We start from the raw sequence: 14856 nt of genomic DNA on the forward strand, positions 1-14856 counted from the left end.
CCTTAGTAAAGAATACAATTAAACTCTACTATACTTTAGATATTCTGATTTTCACATACACTGTGTGAAAATATACACACTTTTACAATTAAACATCCCATTCTTAGATATTAACAACCTATCCGATAGTGCTACTGTGTATCTGCTACTTAATGGATCACCTTTACTTTCATCTAAAGTCAACTCTCAAATACTCATTATTACACAGCTATATCTCTGAAACTAAGCGATTTAACAACTGATTTATACTTCTGTATTCATTTATAATAGCTAAACTCTGTTACCTGGACGATACCCATGTTTTATGATGTAATTTTTATTTTATGTCTAGTGGTGACGTGAATATAAGCATGTTGCTTGAGTGCGTCACCAGTATGTATTGTATTTTTGCATGTTGAAAAAAAAACACTACCGGTGCTTCTCACACATTGCTTAATGTCAACCAGACACCTTCCTCATAGCTTCTGACTGGAGTACTACTTCTCGCCGCTACAAGGCAGGTGGCGCTTTTGCGATTAGAACACAATCCCAATCGTGACCTTGTATCCTCCCCCCCCCCGTCCCTGTTCATCACTGGGGTTGAGTTTCTTGTCCACACAGCTTCCTTGATCCAACGGATTCGTCTGTTGTCCTCTGTCTACTACATTGTCCCCATCCCCTTACGTCGAAACGTACGCAGAAAGCTCTACCAACCTGATGATATTATTTTAGGATCGTCTGCACTTCAACAATATAAAACCTTATTTCGTCACCCCTCCCCCATTAAACTAGTAAAGAATATGTGCACCATTCATCAAACAATGGCATTGATTGACCTTTTTTATTGAAACTTTATTCGCAAAATCATGCCCGAAGGCTACTAATGATTGCTTTTACAATTAAGTATAATACTCATTGCAATACAGTAACAGGAGACAGGTAACAACTGTCTGGAAAAAAACTTCTACTTCTACTACTACGCTAGCTATTTTGGGGTTCGACTTCTTTTTTTATTAGTACTAACAAAACTAATGCCATGTACTAAAATAAAAATACTTAGTACGTGTGTATGAGTCCATACGACGAACATACATCTGTACAAGCAAAAAGCACAAAATTGCAGTGAAATATGAGTGAAACGTTGAAATATCATAGCTCATATAGATAATCCTCGAAAAATAGTTCAATGATGTGCCCTAAATGGAATATGTATAATGTTAAAGCAATGCGACAAAAAGTAACTTTTTCAATCTAATTCTCTCTTCTTCAATACTTTTACACATATACATTTTTCTAAATATATTCTAGATATTATCATAAAGATACAACAAGTTATTTCTGGACCAAAGGTAGCTCACGCCAGAAATATATTTGTTATGTAGTATTGCAATTGAAAAGGGCTAAGTTCACACTCACACAACACACGCACCCAAATCAACTAGTACTGTTCAATATCAAATATATGAAAAAATGATTTGAGGTCTCTATCTAATGTAAAATATTTACATATCTGCTTTAAGATGGTGACTGCGTGACTATAGGTAGTTCAGTGTCATTCCGGTATGATACTTACTCCACAAGTCAAAAGTACTTTACATTTGGGACCGCATTGTAGATATATAATAACAGTGAACACCTGGCTTCGATGCACATTGAACCAGTAACACCTAGCTTCAGTACACAGTGAACAAGTAACACCTACCTTTTACAAAAAATATTTATTCCTCCCCTATAACTTGCAATTGTTAAAAAAAATCACCTCCCAGAATACTTTGCGTGTGCCCATTCACCAATTTCACACTTCCCATAATGCCTAGTAAAAGTCACGGATATGACGTATTACCCCCTCCCCCTTCATCGATGTAATATTTCGAACAAGTTCTATTGACAAACTGGTCAACTAACTATATTGTTCGGAATTATTTATCTAGTATAAAGTGCATGCCATAATTGCATTTTTGTTGGAATTAGAGAAGATGACGTGCCTTCTATCGTTCTACCTTCTACCGAAGACTCTCCTACTCGCACGGTCGCATTACGTACGTATATTAGAACGATAGAAGGTACGTCATTTTCTCTAATTCCAACAAAAATGCAATTATGGCATGCGCTTTATACTAGAGAAATAATTCAAAACAATAGTTGACCAGTTTGTCGATAGAGGAAGGGGGAGGGGGTGGCTACGTTATATCCGTGACCGTTACTAACTTACTAGGCATTATGGGAAGTGTGAAATTGGTGACTTGCAATTGTGAAAAAAATCACCTCCCAGAATACTTTGCGTGCCCCCCATACGACGCCGCCATTTTGTTTCTATAACGGTGTGTCCCTCCTTGTCTTGATGTACTCAGCTATCTTCGGGTGGTTAGACACCCGCTCCTTGTGTGCCTTGACCAGCGGAACGGCGCCCAACATGCCGAGGAGGTCTCTTTCCTTGGAAGAGCTCTCCAACATGTCCAGCAACGAAAACATCTCCAGATCCGCATGGGTCATCTGAACAAATTTGTAAAAAAATATTCGGATTACACCACAGATCAATTGGTACAACTACACAGACTTGACAATGAATTGGAAGCCCCGACCACCAACCAGCCAAGATTGGCTGACGTGCGGGTGCAGTCTGACCAGATTTAGGCCACCCCTACCTTTCTACACAACTGTAATCGAATTTGAGTTAAATTTTTGTCAAATTTGACCCCCGAGGTTGTCCCGATCACTGCCGACCTACTCCCGAACACCAGGCAACCATCATGCGACCATGTCCGAACCTCCAGTCCTCTCCTGGATGTCGTATAAACATTTTGAAACTTTCGGATGGCACAGCTGAACAGTAGCCAACCTCACCGAACACCAGCCTACGACAGTAGCCGACCTTGCTTCCGATCTACTCCCAACCATGGTTGGGGGGAATTCGGCTGGTGCTCGGGAGGACATGTTCGGCTATATGTGACATGGGCTTGAAGAAAACGTCCCCCTTTCAGTGCTTTGCCATTACAAAGTCACAGTCCTTGAAACTTTGCCTGCAATAGTCGAGGATTGCTATTTTGACTGTATGCTATCGATAATATTTTTGTGCTATCCTACATATCCTTCTTTGACAATAGCGGCGAAGACCTGTATTGTGAAAGCTAACTTCATGATGAATTCATTCCCCGCAAAATGTGGAGGATTTCTATCGTGTTATTCATATTCCCATTGTTAGGCTGTGTAGTCCTTGCCTAAGATATTTGATGCCACCACGAGTTCTGATACATGGATGCAGGTAAGCGAATTAATTACGCACGACGAAAGCGCGCGAGGGTAAATTTTGTCTTGACAGAGATATTACTCAAGCTGAGCTAAACGTGAGCGATACAGTAAATCAACATTACCTGGAAGAAATAGATGACTGCGGGTAAAATCGCCATGGATTACTTTGCGGTAAGTTGTCATGCTAAAAACATGAACGGCGATTCACTTCTGCTGCTAACTGGTTGATAAGTATGATTTGGACGTTGGAAATGAGCCGTTGCTATATAATTGTGGAGTAATCTGCGCCCGTTAAGTGTTCAAATAGGAATATTGATGGTAATTGATACTCCAAACAGACGCTTTGCCTCCGATCTATATCAATGTACGAGTGCAGAGAATTGACATTATAATAAGGCCCTTATTTCCTTTCGTCAATTATGGCAATTTTCCGTTCCAGACACCCCCAGACGGATGATCGTTAGGGCTAATTTTCGTTGTAACAACTTTTAGTTAGCAAGTTGCCCCTGGAAAGACAGGGGGAATCCGCGAGGCGCCGGGTCCTGGAGCTAGGATCTCGGTAAGCACTTGTCGCTTTAATGGGGTTAATGACATCAGAGGGGGCGCGCTCGGGGATTAGCCGGTTCAGGAGGGGGTGGAGACGGAGAGGAGGGGGGCTGTCAACTTGGACATGGCCGCGGAGAGAGACACCTTTCTAGAACCTACTACTTCAAAGCTTTGGCGCACCAGGACACTTCTGACCATGTCTACCCTGCCTTCTTTTGACGGTATCCAACCCCACAACGTACTCAACTAACGCTAAAAAGTGGCAGCGAGAATATAAGTTGTGCCTAACTTGAGTTCGCAGTCACTTAGTCCATGTCCTTTTATTTGTATTCATCACTGTGCTTCTGGATAATTAAAAAAAAACTAACCCTAAGATACATGATACTTTCACACGTTCAAGGTAATGACAGAAGAAATTGTGGTTGAGCTTTTAAGGTGCAGTTCTTAGTATTTGAAAACCAGATTTTTTTTTAAAGTCAATATTCTAATCACTCATATCTACATATTAAGTTGAAACAACATGTTCTCGTATGTCGACATTCATGTAGCAAAAATGCCGAAAATTGTGACGGAAAATGGTTACAGGTAGGAACCTGGGCTGACTTTTGGGGTACCACCCAGAAAATAAAGGACTCTTCTTCGGTATTGTTTCTGTACTATTATTTTAAATGCCCGAAGTATGAAATACTAAGGCAAATCGGTGGTAACGTGGGGCAGCATGTGCCAATGTCATACGGATTGTTTCCGCGTGCTGCAGTTATCAAATTACATTCATAACTGTTGGATTCTACAGAATAAGCAGAAATAATGGACAACCTCGCAACAAAAGTATACCGCGGGGACTAAAGCTATGGCGTTGCCATGGACAACGGTCAGTAAACAAAGCTGTGAAGTTCAGCTTGGATCATCGCCGCGGGAAAGTTTAGACTGAGACGATGACATGCTGACGACTGAGGAGGGTAATTGAAGTGATTGTCGGTAATGAGAGGAATGGTAACAATGTTAGAGAAGAGGTCTAGAGGGTGGGTGGGTGTGGGGAGGGGGGTGGATTGGGTACTCCGGTTTGGAAAATCTAGCCTCCGTAGCAGGCTTATAGAACTGGGGGTTTGGTGGTCTTCGGCTGTTTTCTGATTAGCCCAGTTCTAAAAACAGGTAATTCAACCAGGCCGGCTATGTTGTCTATATGCAATCAGAAAATAGCACATAAAAGCTCCCAAAGACCATGAAGACCCCCAAAACCCCCAGTTTTTGGCATGCTATGGAGGCTAGGGAAAATCCATCTTCATCATGCCGGTAGCCAGGATTTTAAATGGGGGGAGGGGGGTTCTTCCCACTGTCTCAAGGACCAGCGAGCGCCGTTGGCCTGAGCCCCAAGGTTTCTAGTGGGGTCCGGGGCATGTTCCCCCGTAAAATTTTAAAAATTGAACCTTCTGAAATGGCATTTCTGCGTTTTGAGAGGATGTAAAATGAATGAGACATAGCTTTTTATTGAATGACAAAGTGAGCAGTTTTTCTACAACTCCAGCCCCTCTGGTGATACGAATCAGTTCATCTTTTAAAGAAATATCTTGGATTAAGATAAAAAGTGGATCTTCCTCTCAGATGCAAAATTTCTTTTAGGTATACGGTATCCCTTTGCTTTATTTTCTTTCGGGGGGAAGGTTGAATCCATATTCTATTATAGGTTCATTTATTATTCATATTAAAGTTTGAGCGTCTTGTCTTATATCTTTATTTTCCATAATATACAAGTGGTGGCGAGAGTTACTCTCCAAGCAGAGGTTGTGGGGGATTCGAATGATCGTTAGCTTAGCTTCTTATATTCGGCAGTTTTTTTGTCGCTACCCCCACCAACGGTGGCCGGCGACCTTCTCTGGCTAATGGATACTGTCTTGCGAACGAAAGGGATCTGCTTTGAGAGTAGGCGAGAATCGCGTGAAATTTGAGTCTGTCGCCACTTTGTCTTTGTCCATTTTGTATTTTTTTTATTCCAACATGTAATCACCAGACGTGGTGACGGCACACTCAAGTGTTATCAACTTATATTAATGCCGCCACCAACACAGGGGACAAATACATGACAGGACAATACTCATTTTCACCTGAGCGAAGTGAGGAAAGTCGTGTAAAGTGCCTTTCCCAAGGGCACAAGATCGGTGGCATGCCAGGACTCGAACCCGGGACCTCTAGGAGTCGCGCACTCTGCCTCTACGCCACACGACCCCACAATTTTTGTCCATTTTGTATTGATGTATATCTGAATAAAAAAAATAAACCGTGGCCAACGTAGCAAAGTTACTAAAACATTGGCAAGAAAAGACACTACAGTTTGCTTCTTTCTTTTTTTAGAAAGCCGTGAGGGGTTAGCCGCCCCCCTCCCCCATAGGCATGCACCTGCGTTGCCAATAGCAACCACCCAGACTGTTTACCGCTGCCACCTTGTCAACAGTCTAGTCGAACGTCGCCAGAGTCATTATGAAAGTCACCACCTCTGTCCGACCCAATCCCCGTTACCCCTCCCCCACGTTACCCGCTAAGTGTCTGTGCGTGCCATTGTCGCTACAGGCAAAACTACAATTCCGTTATCATTAAACAACACAGCGGTAGGCCTCAGCTACCCGTACCAGATTTATGTAATGTCCATTTTTTCTGAAAATATCTGAAATTAATGTCTCCCTAGGATTCTTTAAGTGAACATGATTAACATGAGTATTTATACGGGCTTTAATAGGGTATGAATTAAACAAACCTTTATTGTACATGGAGATTTAAGCTTCATTCTATAATAATGTCAAGAAACTTCATCTGTGATATCTATGTCAGTCTAAAGACCTGTTGTGTCTAAGTGATTTAGACATCATCTTTTTAGCGTCTGTCTTTGTGATTAGTCCGTGTATTTTGGGGATATGGCTGTAAAAGTTATTGTTGTGTATGCTGTGTATGTATTTGTACTTGTACCTGTACTTGTCTCCATGATTTGAAAAAAAATATCCATTTTTTCACCGCATAATTCTCAAACCAAAAATACAAACTATATATAGAGACTCTCCTCAAGGTTTTGTATCCTTAAGCTAGCTTTTTTCCCAAAAACCTCGCATTTTGCCAAGAAAATCTACGAGTATTTCACATTAATTTCTAACTAGCTACTCGTACGGTCCTACCTGAATCTTTCCAATGTTCATTTTTTTTCACCTCCAGTATGGTTATCAAACTTAAAATACAAACTATATATAGAGACTCTAGCCAAGGTTTTGTATCCTCAAACTAGCTTTTTTGCCAAAACCTATCTACGAGTATTTCACATTTGTACTTACCTCATTTGAAATAATAAAACCATTTGTAGCTAGCTACCCGTACGATCGTACCTGTACCTCTCCAGTGTTCATTTTTCACCTCCAGCATAGTTATCAAACTAAAAATACAAACTAGAGATTTCCTATTCTCGAGCCAGTTACTTTGCCAAAGTCTATCTATGACACGTTTGTGCTGACGTCATTTGAAAGAATCATATCAGTTCTTGCCCACTATCAGTACGTGTACCAGATCTCTCTAATATTAATTTTTCCCCTCCAGCATAGTTATCAAACCGAAAATACAAACTAGAAACCCTCCACAAGTTTTTTTTATACTCGAGCTAGTTATTTTGCCGAAAGCTGTCTATTTCACCTTTGAAAACATACCAGTTCTAGCTCATTACAAATTCATACCTTGCATGACATAACTAGGGAAGAGCATGGTTTATAAATTCTTTACGTATTACTTTTCAAAAAGAGGCAAATCTGACCAAAAGATTTTTTTATATACCTGCAAGAATATCTTTTTCAATCATGTTTCGGTGTTGTAATTTTTCTTTCGGGTTGCAGAATTATGTTACGTTTTACACGTTATGTCACAAGTTTAAATAGATACCATTGTATTGAGTTCTGTAGCATGTGAAATGTTATGAAATATGCCATTAAAGGCATCCAATGCGATTTCAGAGCAGCAAAACTGGAAATATTCTGAATAAAGATATCTTTATGACATTGACACATACTGCTTCAATTAGCACAGTTCAATCATTATTTCATACTTTGGGTATTTAAAACTGCAGAAACAAGCCCCAAGATGAGTCCTTTCAGTTTTATGGGAGGTACCCTAAAAATCAGCCCAGGGCCCCTCCAGTAGCCATTTTCCGTCAGAATTTGGGGGATTTTTGCTCCATGGCTGCATGAGGGTCAACATTGGGATAGTGTGGTTTCAATTCTGTATGTATAGATAAGTGACTATATATATAAAACATTGGCTTTGAAAAATCGGGTTTCCAAGCCCTAAAAACTGCACTGGATGCCTTTAAAGTTTTTTTTTGTACGTACCGCCTTCCCAACAAAGAATCCCTGTCCGCCATTGTTCATTTCCAGAAGTTTTTCAAACTGTCTCAGTCTTGTTGGCAGCCTGCTATCCCAGAATTCATCCTCCAGTGAGGCCTGGTACATGTTGGGAGGAAAGATAATAAAAAAAAGAATCATCATCAGAAACCATAATCATAATTTTCAACTAAAATATTTCAATTGTTAATTGGTGCAAAAATGATACATAATGATCATTTAAGAGGCATTCTACAAAAGGCTGTATAGATAAGAGTGGTAAACTCATTACAAGTGGTGGAACAGGTGGTTTTAAAAATGTTTTGTGCAAAATACTCCTAAATGAAGTGAAAATGATAGGAAAAGGCAGACTCAGTGAATGATAAGGTAAAATCAATAATTTTGGATACTTAATCTAAAAACGAGTTTCTAATCTTTGGAAGAAAAGAAGAAAAAATAATCTGATGTTCAAAGGAAAACTTGAATTGATTGTTCATTATGCCTTAATTGTTGTATTTGTGGGGTCGTGTGGCGTAGCGGCAGAGTGCTTGCCTCGGAACCAAGAGGTCCCGGGTTCGAGTCCTGACATGCCACCGATCTTGTGCCCTTGGGAAAGGCACTTAACACGATTGAAAATGTGTATTGTATTGTCCCCTGTGTTGGTGGTGGCATTGATATAAGCTTAAAAAAACTTAAATGTGCCGTCACCACGTCTTGTGATTACATTTTGGAATATATAAAACAAGCGAAAGTAAAGTTTGTAATTTCTAAGATACATGTCTCGAATGCCTTTCCACCGAAGCAAATGCATGTTGACGACCAAATACAAAAGTAGTTATGTGTGGATCTTATTTGCATACAGAGAAGCCTTGTCACATTTAAACGTACCATGCTCACCAAACATAGCCTGGGTACCATCCGGATTTTCGCTACGCAACGCTCGAAAAAATCGAGCGTTGCGTAGCGAAAATCCGGATGGTACCCAGGCTACACCAAACAACCAAAGGCCTTGTACGACAAAATCACATTCCAATCTGAGATTCACAACTACCGAACACGTTTAACCAGCACAAACAAAATCAGACTACCGAAACAAAAGTCAAACTCTCAGAAAAAGCGCTTTATGTACAGGACGTCACAGTTGTGGAAAACATAGGCAACTAGCAAAGTACTGGATTGTAAATAGTGAATTGTGTAAAGTTTGCCATGTACTGTTAATTTTGTAATGTTTTTTTTAACGTTTGTAATACATGTATGTAAATATGAATGTGTAGACCACAGGAAGAATAGCCTCTTATGAGGCTAATTGTGGATCTGAATAAAACTGAAAACTGAAACTCTAGACATCATATATTCCAAAATTCAGACAAGTCACAGCTGCAAAACTCGTCTGTAACCGGCCCCAGCGACAAACAGTTCCAGTTTGTAGTCTCATCAATAAGCAGAAGAAGTCGCGGAGATACGCATGAGTGGAAACAATAAGACATCCAAAAGACTTGAAGATGCCTCCCATCGCGATCTAATCCAGCATCTCCCGAAGGCAATTTCTTAGAGGCTTCGCTTGAATTATCTCCAAAGTTTGGCGGCGACCTGCGGAACCTTGCCAACCTTTTTGCCTAATTGGTGGGGCATCCACCGGCGCCGGTGCCGCGCACGGGGGAGGACCAGAGGACGAAAGACGGCTTCGGGCATCAATCGGGCCGCTGTCTGGGACGTGACGTGCGCCCCGCCCGGGTCAACCCTCCCTGCTCCGCCGGCAGACAAGCCGGCTTCACCGCCCCGACCAGGAGGGCTGAGCTCGGGATGGAACTCACTCAAGAAAGTGATTATCGTGCATTAGAATCACTTAGGAGGGACACCGCGGATAGCCAACCAATTTATAACTATTAGCCCTTTCCACCCCTTTGCTTACGCCAAAGGTCTACAAGAACACCTTAAGCGGTTAGGCTGTCTTTACATCTTCCGACTTGGCTTGTAGACGGTTTATCTCATGTTCAGACGTCGGTAAATAGATCTTGTTAGTAAAATTGACTGGCCGCTATTCACTGATGTTTACTAATAGTGCCTGGTTCGTTAGACAGTAGGGGAGTAGCCGGGTAGAGCAGTAGTAGTTACCGCTATCGTGGTGCGCTGCTCTCCTGTTAGCAATTTCCCAAGTTCAAGGGTCAGCTGTCTCGCTGATTGTGTATTTTGGAAACATCACGGAACGCAATTAACTCCCATCAAAATCACGGCCGGGAGAGAACCGGGGGCATCGGAGGGATTCCTCACCAATTAGGCACAGGCCCGGCGCTAGGCGACACTGCGCCCCGCCTGCTGCACATTCCACGCTTGAACTTCTACTACTAATGCTGGGGTGGTAAAAAAAGGTAGACATTTTAGCGGCGTCGTTAAGAAATGAAGCGGGCATCCAGTGCAATTTCAGCGCGCCAAAACAAAAATATTCGTGGGGTCGTGCGGCGTAGCAGCAGAGTGCTCGACTCGGAACCAAGAGGTCCCGGGTTCGAGTCCTGACATGCCAATGATCTTGCCCTTAGGAAATGCATTTTACACGACTTTCCTAGCTTAACTCAAGTGAAAATGAGTATTAATATTGTCATGTTCTGTATTTGTACTAGCTCTGGGTTGGTGGTGGCATAAAATAAGTTGATAATTTGAGTGTGCCGTCGCCATGTTTGGTCATGAAATGTTGAAAAAACAAAAACAAAAATACTCTGGATGAGGAAATACGTCTAATATTGACATTTACTAACATTTTCAGCACATTTTGGTCACCAATTCATACTTGAAGCGTTTGAAATAACCCACAAAAGAGCTACGTGCAGCGTCTCTTTATTTTTGGGTACCACCGCCGTATTTTTAGTATACCAGTTAGCCCTTTTTTAATTGCTTTTGTAATGCCTCCAATGTTTCTGGCATGGTTGTTGTTTTTGTATGAACACACGATAAAAGACAAGAGATTTGGTGGCGAGGAGATATTTTTGTCACTGAAATTCACATGACTTGCATCGGATGCCCAAGACTCACATCTCATTTTCTTCTTGTATAATGTTATATTTGGCCGTGAAGTTTGATGCACAGGGGATTGAAAGATGCACTTCTTGCAAAAGCAAAGAATGGCTATTTGGCAAAAAAATAACTATGACAATCAACCATTAAATACTTTGTCATATTTTCGGCTATTGTCACCAACAAGTAATTTGGAAGAACAAGAAGGGCTCAGAGAATGAATGAAAGAGCGAGCAAGTGAAAGAAGGACGGAGTGTGACAGTGTGTGCATGTGGGTGTTTGGACTCTTCTTCCGTTACTTTAATTTTACTTAGGCCACAACAAGTAAATTTTATGGAGGACATCCTCTGCCGACTCCAAATCTAATGCGAGCGGGCGAAAAAAACAAGGCGGGCTGAAAAAAAAACAAGGTTCCTACATTTTAAAATGTTGACTCAATCATTGTACAAATGGTTTTTATTCAATGCGAACATCATATACACAGCCAGCATCACATATCACTGCATTAAAGTAAGAAACAAAACATTAAATCAGAGCCTTTTCTTCAGTTATCTGCCTCCCGGCATGGTAACAGACATCTTTGCCCGTTTTCGGCATGTTGACCACTGTCAGAAGGCAACAAAATTTCTTTTTTTTTTCAAAATCAGGCGAAAATGAATGCGCGCGCTGATGTCATCCATAAAAATTATTTAATACTTTACTTTACTGGGGACTGACAACACATCAGTACACGGGTCATCAAGGCAGTCGAAACTGGTAGTAGATGACCCACAAATACAGACGTTATACAAACATAGATAAAGAAATCTAACCGCAAAGTACAAAACAAGACATAATGTTAACATCCTTAATTGGTGGCAGAAGACAATACAATTTACACGTAGTACAACAGATAAATATGAAAAAAAATATTCCTACCAAGCAGCAAATCGTGCATGAATAATGTGTGGACACAAGTTGAAATGGGTGGAAGACTTAGGGTTACTAAAGATATTAGTGTAAAATCGGGGCAAAAAATGAAAATCCTCACACCTAGCCCCCTGTAATAGTTTCATTTAATGTTTTTCTCTTATTTTAACTCATACCAATTATTATCATTATCATTATTGCACTGTATTTATAACTTACATTATCTTATTTCATTGTCATTAACTTATTCCGTGCATTATTTGATTATCCTTACTGTATTATTTCCATCTTCTATTGTATTATTTCCATTTATTGATTATACTTAATTTTGTATAGTTTAGAGGAGGAGGGCCTTGTATAAGCATTCCATGCCCCTCCTCCTTCACCTGTTTTATCCTCGTTTTGTATTATTAATGTCTGTTTTGTTTATGTGCAAACTAATCAAATCAAATCAAATCAAACCTTCTTCTGCTCATCCTGTTCGAAGATCGTGGTGAAGAAGGCATCTTTGATGTCTTCTACAGCGTCCGTTATCTCGTCTGCTTTGGCAGCGTCTAAGTTGGTATCTCCGTCAAAACCTAACGACAACATTTCGTCAATACACAGAACTTCATTGCACGACAATTCTTCATGGTACAATGTATGGCAACAACCGTTGAACATAGTTTAAAAAGGTATAGAATAAAACTTTACAACCTAATTACTAAACCTTCATGGCTAGTGGCTTGTAGAACGAAGCAGTATTTTTATATATTTGCATGTACCTTTTTTGTACTGTGGGTGCTAAAGATATTTTCGAATCTGTCTGTAGCATCGAGTATTTTGAAATCTTAGTAAAACGTTGGCCTTTATTCCAACATACAATTTACAGAGAGATCAAATTTTCAGCGACCAATGTCGTCTTCATCAGGATAATCAATGACCAAACAACACTCACAATGACAGTGGTCGCTGACAATTGGATCTCTCTGTAAATTGTGTGTTGGAATAAAGTTTAACGTGTTACTATGGTTACTACCAACACAGATGAACTTTCATGATATTGAGAGACTTTGGAAATCTGTTGAACTTGATTTACGAAATGTGAATAGCTTGTTACATAACACATCTATATCTATCTACTTTATCTCTTTACTTTCTATAAAGAAACCTACAGTGGGCCTCACTGGAAGACAGAAGAAAGATGTCCAGACTATGCATGATGTACAAAATGACTAATAAACTGATGGACGTCCCAACTACTAAGAGAACAAGAAATAGTACCAGAGCTATCAACCAAGGATTGAGGTGTTCAAGAATTCATTCTTTCCTAGAACTATCGCAGAGTGGAACTCACTGTCACCAAGTACAGTAGGGACATTGTCATTAGATAGCTTTAAACAATGTCTAGAGCTAGGAGTTCAAGGGTTAGGTGTAACAAGTCGATCGGTGTAATATAGCCAGCTGCCGCCGCGCCGCGTGCCTGCTAAGCTGGTGTGTTACGCCGAAAGGCGGTTATACCGGCTATACAGATACAGATACTTCATCGCTGGTACATGTATGTAACTGTCTACATACAGGACCGTGCATACGTAAATGCCCACTTAGCTCCCCAGAAGGTGTACAAGGGTTTTACAGCGACGTTGTACGCTAAGACTGAGATGCCACATGTTTCCTCCCGATAAACGCGCTATCTCTACATCTCCGTAATAACAGCGGTGGTAAATCGTGGCGAATGAGACACTTCCAGGCCTCTTGTATCGCTCAGTCCTAACTAAACATGTCCTGTATGTTCCTGATGTCAGGATGACACATGCTAAAGTACTGATGTCCTGCACAGAGATATGTAAGGCCACAGCAAGTAATTTTTTTGGATGGCATCAGCGCGCGGTTTAATTTTCGCCTGATTTTGGGGAAACAAAAAACAAGACATTTTGATGCCTTCTGACAATGGTCAACATGACGAAAATGGGCAAAGATGTTACCATGCCAGAAGATGGATGGCAGATAACTATAAAGAGAGGAGACAAGACAAGGCTCTGATTTAATATTTTGTTTCTTACTTTGATGCAGTGATATGTGACGCTGGCTGTGTATATTTGATGTTCCCATTGAATAAAAAAAAAAAAAAAACATTTGTACAATGATTGAGTCAAAATTTTAAAATGTATAATTTTCGCCCCGTCTTGTTTTTTTTCGCCCGCTCGCATTAGATTTGGAGTCTGAGGAGGATGTCATCCATAAAATTTACGTGCTGTGGCCATATCTACACACACGAAATGAAGACTCACCCCCTTCCCGGGCTACTAGCCTCAGGATGGCTCTGGTTTGAGAGATAGTCGTCCCGTCCTCCAACTCAAGCCACGGCAGCTGACGGAAAGGTCCGGTAAATTCTCCAGCTTTCAGAAAAAATAACAGGAAGAAAAGTGAAGCTTTAGTCCTTGTGTGATTTGAATCATGATTTCAGTGCGAGTAGGATTGTTGCAGCATCTTGATAACAGAATATGCAGCATTCAACTGTCATTTCCAACACGTTAAACAACTCATGACTCAAATATAAAATCTTTTCATGAAATAGGTTGAACATCTATTCAAACCATCAGAAAGTCATATTTCCAGCTTTCGATTCTTGCCACAATATTACATACAAATACAACATGAAGTGTATCAATCATTCTCTCTGTCACTGGTTCTGTATATCTATATGTCTGTTTGCTCTTCTTCTTCCCCTGTCCCTCTCAGTCTCTCCCCCTCCCCCTCTCAGTCTCTCCCCCTCCCTCTCTCTCTCTCTGTCTCTCNCTCCTCCTCTCCTCTCTCTCGTCTCTCCTCTCTCTCTCTC

General features: G+C 40.7%; 1 protein-coding gene across 1 annotated transcript in view; it reads right to left on the reverse strand.

Moving 5' to 3' along the window:
• Positions 1–2228: 2228 nt before the first annotated feature.
• LOC109486708 (S-crystallin SL11-like) overlaps positions 2229–14856 on the reverse strand; it is a 25376-nt gene continuing 12748 nt past the window's right edge. Inside the window, exons 3-6 of the mRNA XM_019790601.1 lie at positions 14309–14416; positions 12501–12616; positions 8130–8240; positions 2229–2472 (exon numbers count right to left, since the gene is read on the reverse strand). Of these exons, the coding sequence (XP_019646160.1) occupies positions 2293–2472; positions 8130–8240; positions 12501–12616; positions 14309–14416 (515 nt within the window). The 3' untranslated portion in view covers positions 2229–2292. The remainder of the gene's footprint in view (positions 2473–8129; positions 8241–12500; positions 12617–14308; positions 14417–14856) is intronic.

The sequence above is a fragment of the Branchiostoma belcheri genome, unplaced genomic scaffold (assembly GCF_001625305.1).
Source record: "Branchiostoma belcheri isolate BF01 breed outbred unplaced genomic scaffold, Haploidv18h27 scaffold82, whole genome shotgun sequence".
Lineage (NCBI taxonomy): Eukaryota > Metazoa > Chordata > Leptocardii > Amphioxiformes > Branchiostomatidae > Branchiostoma > Branchiostoma belcheri.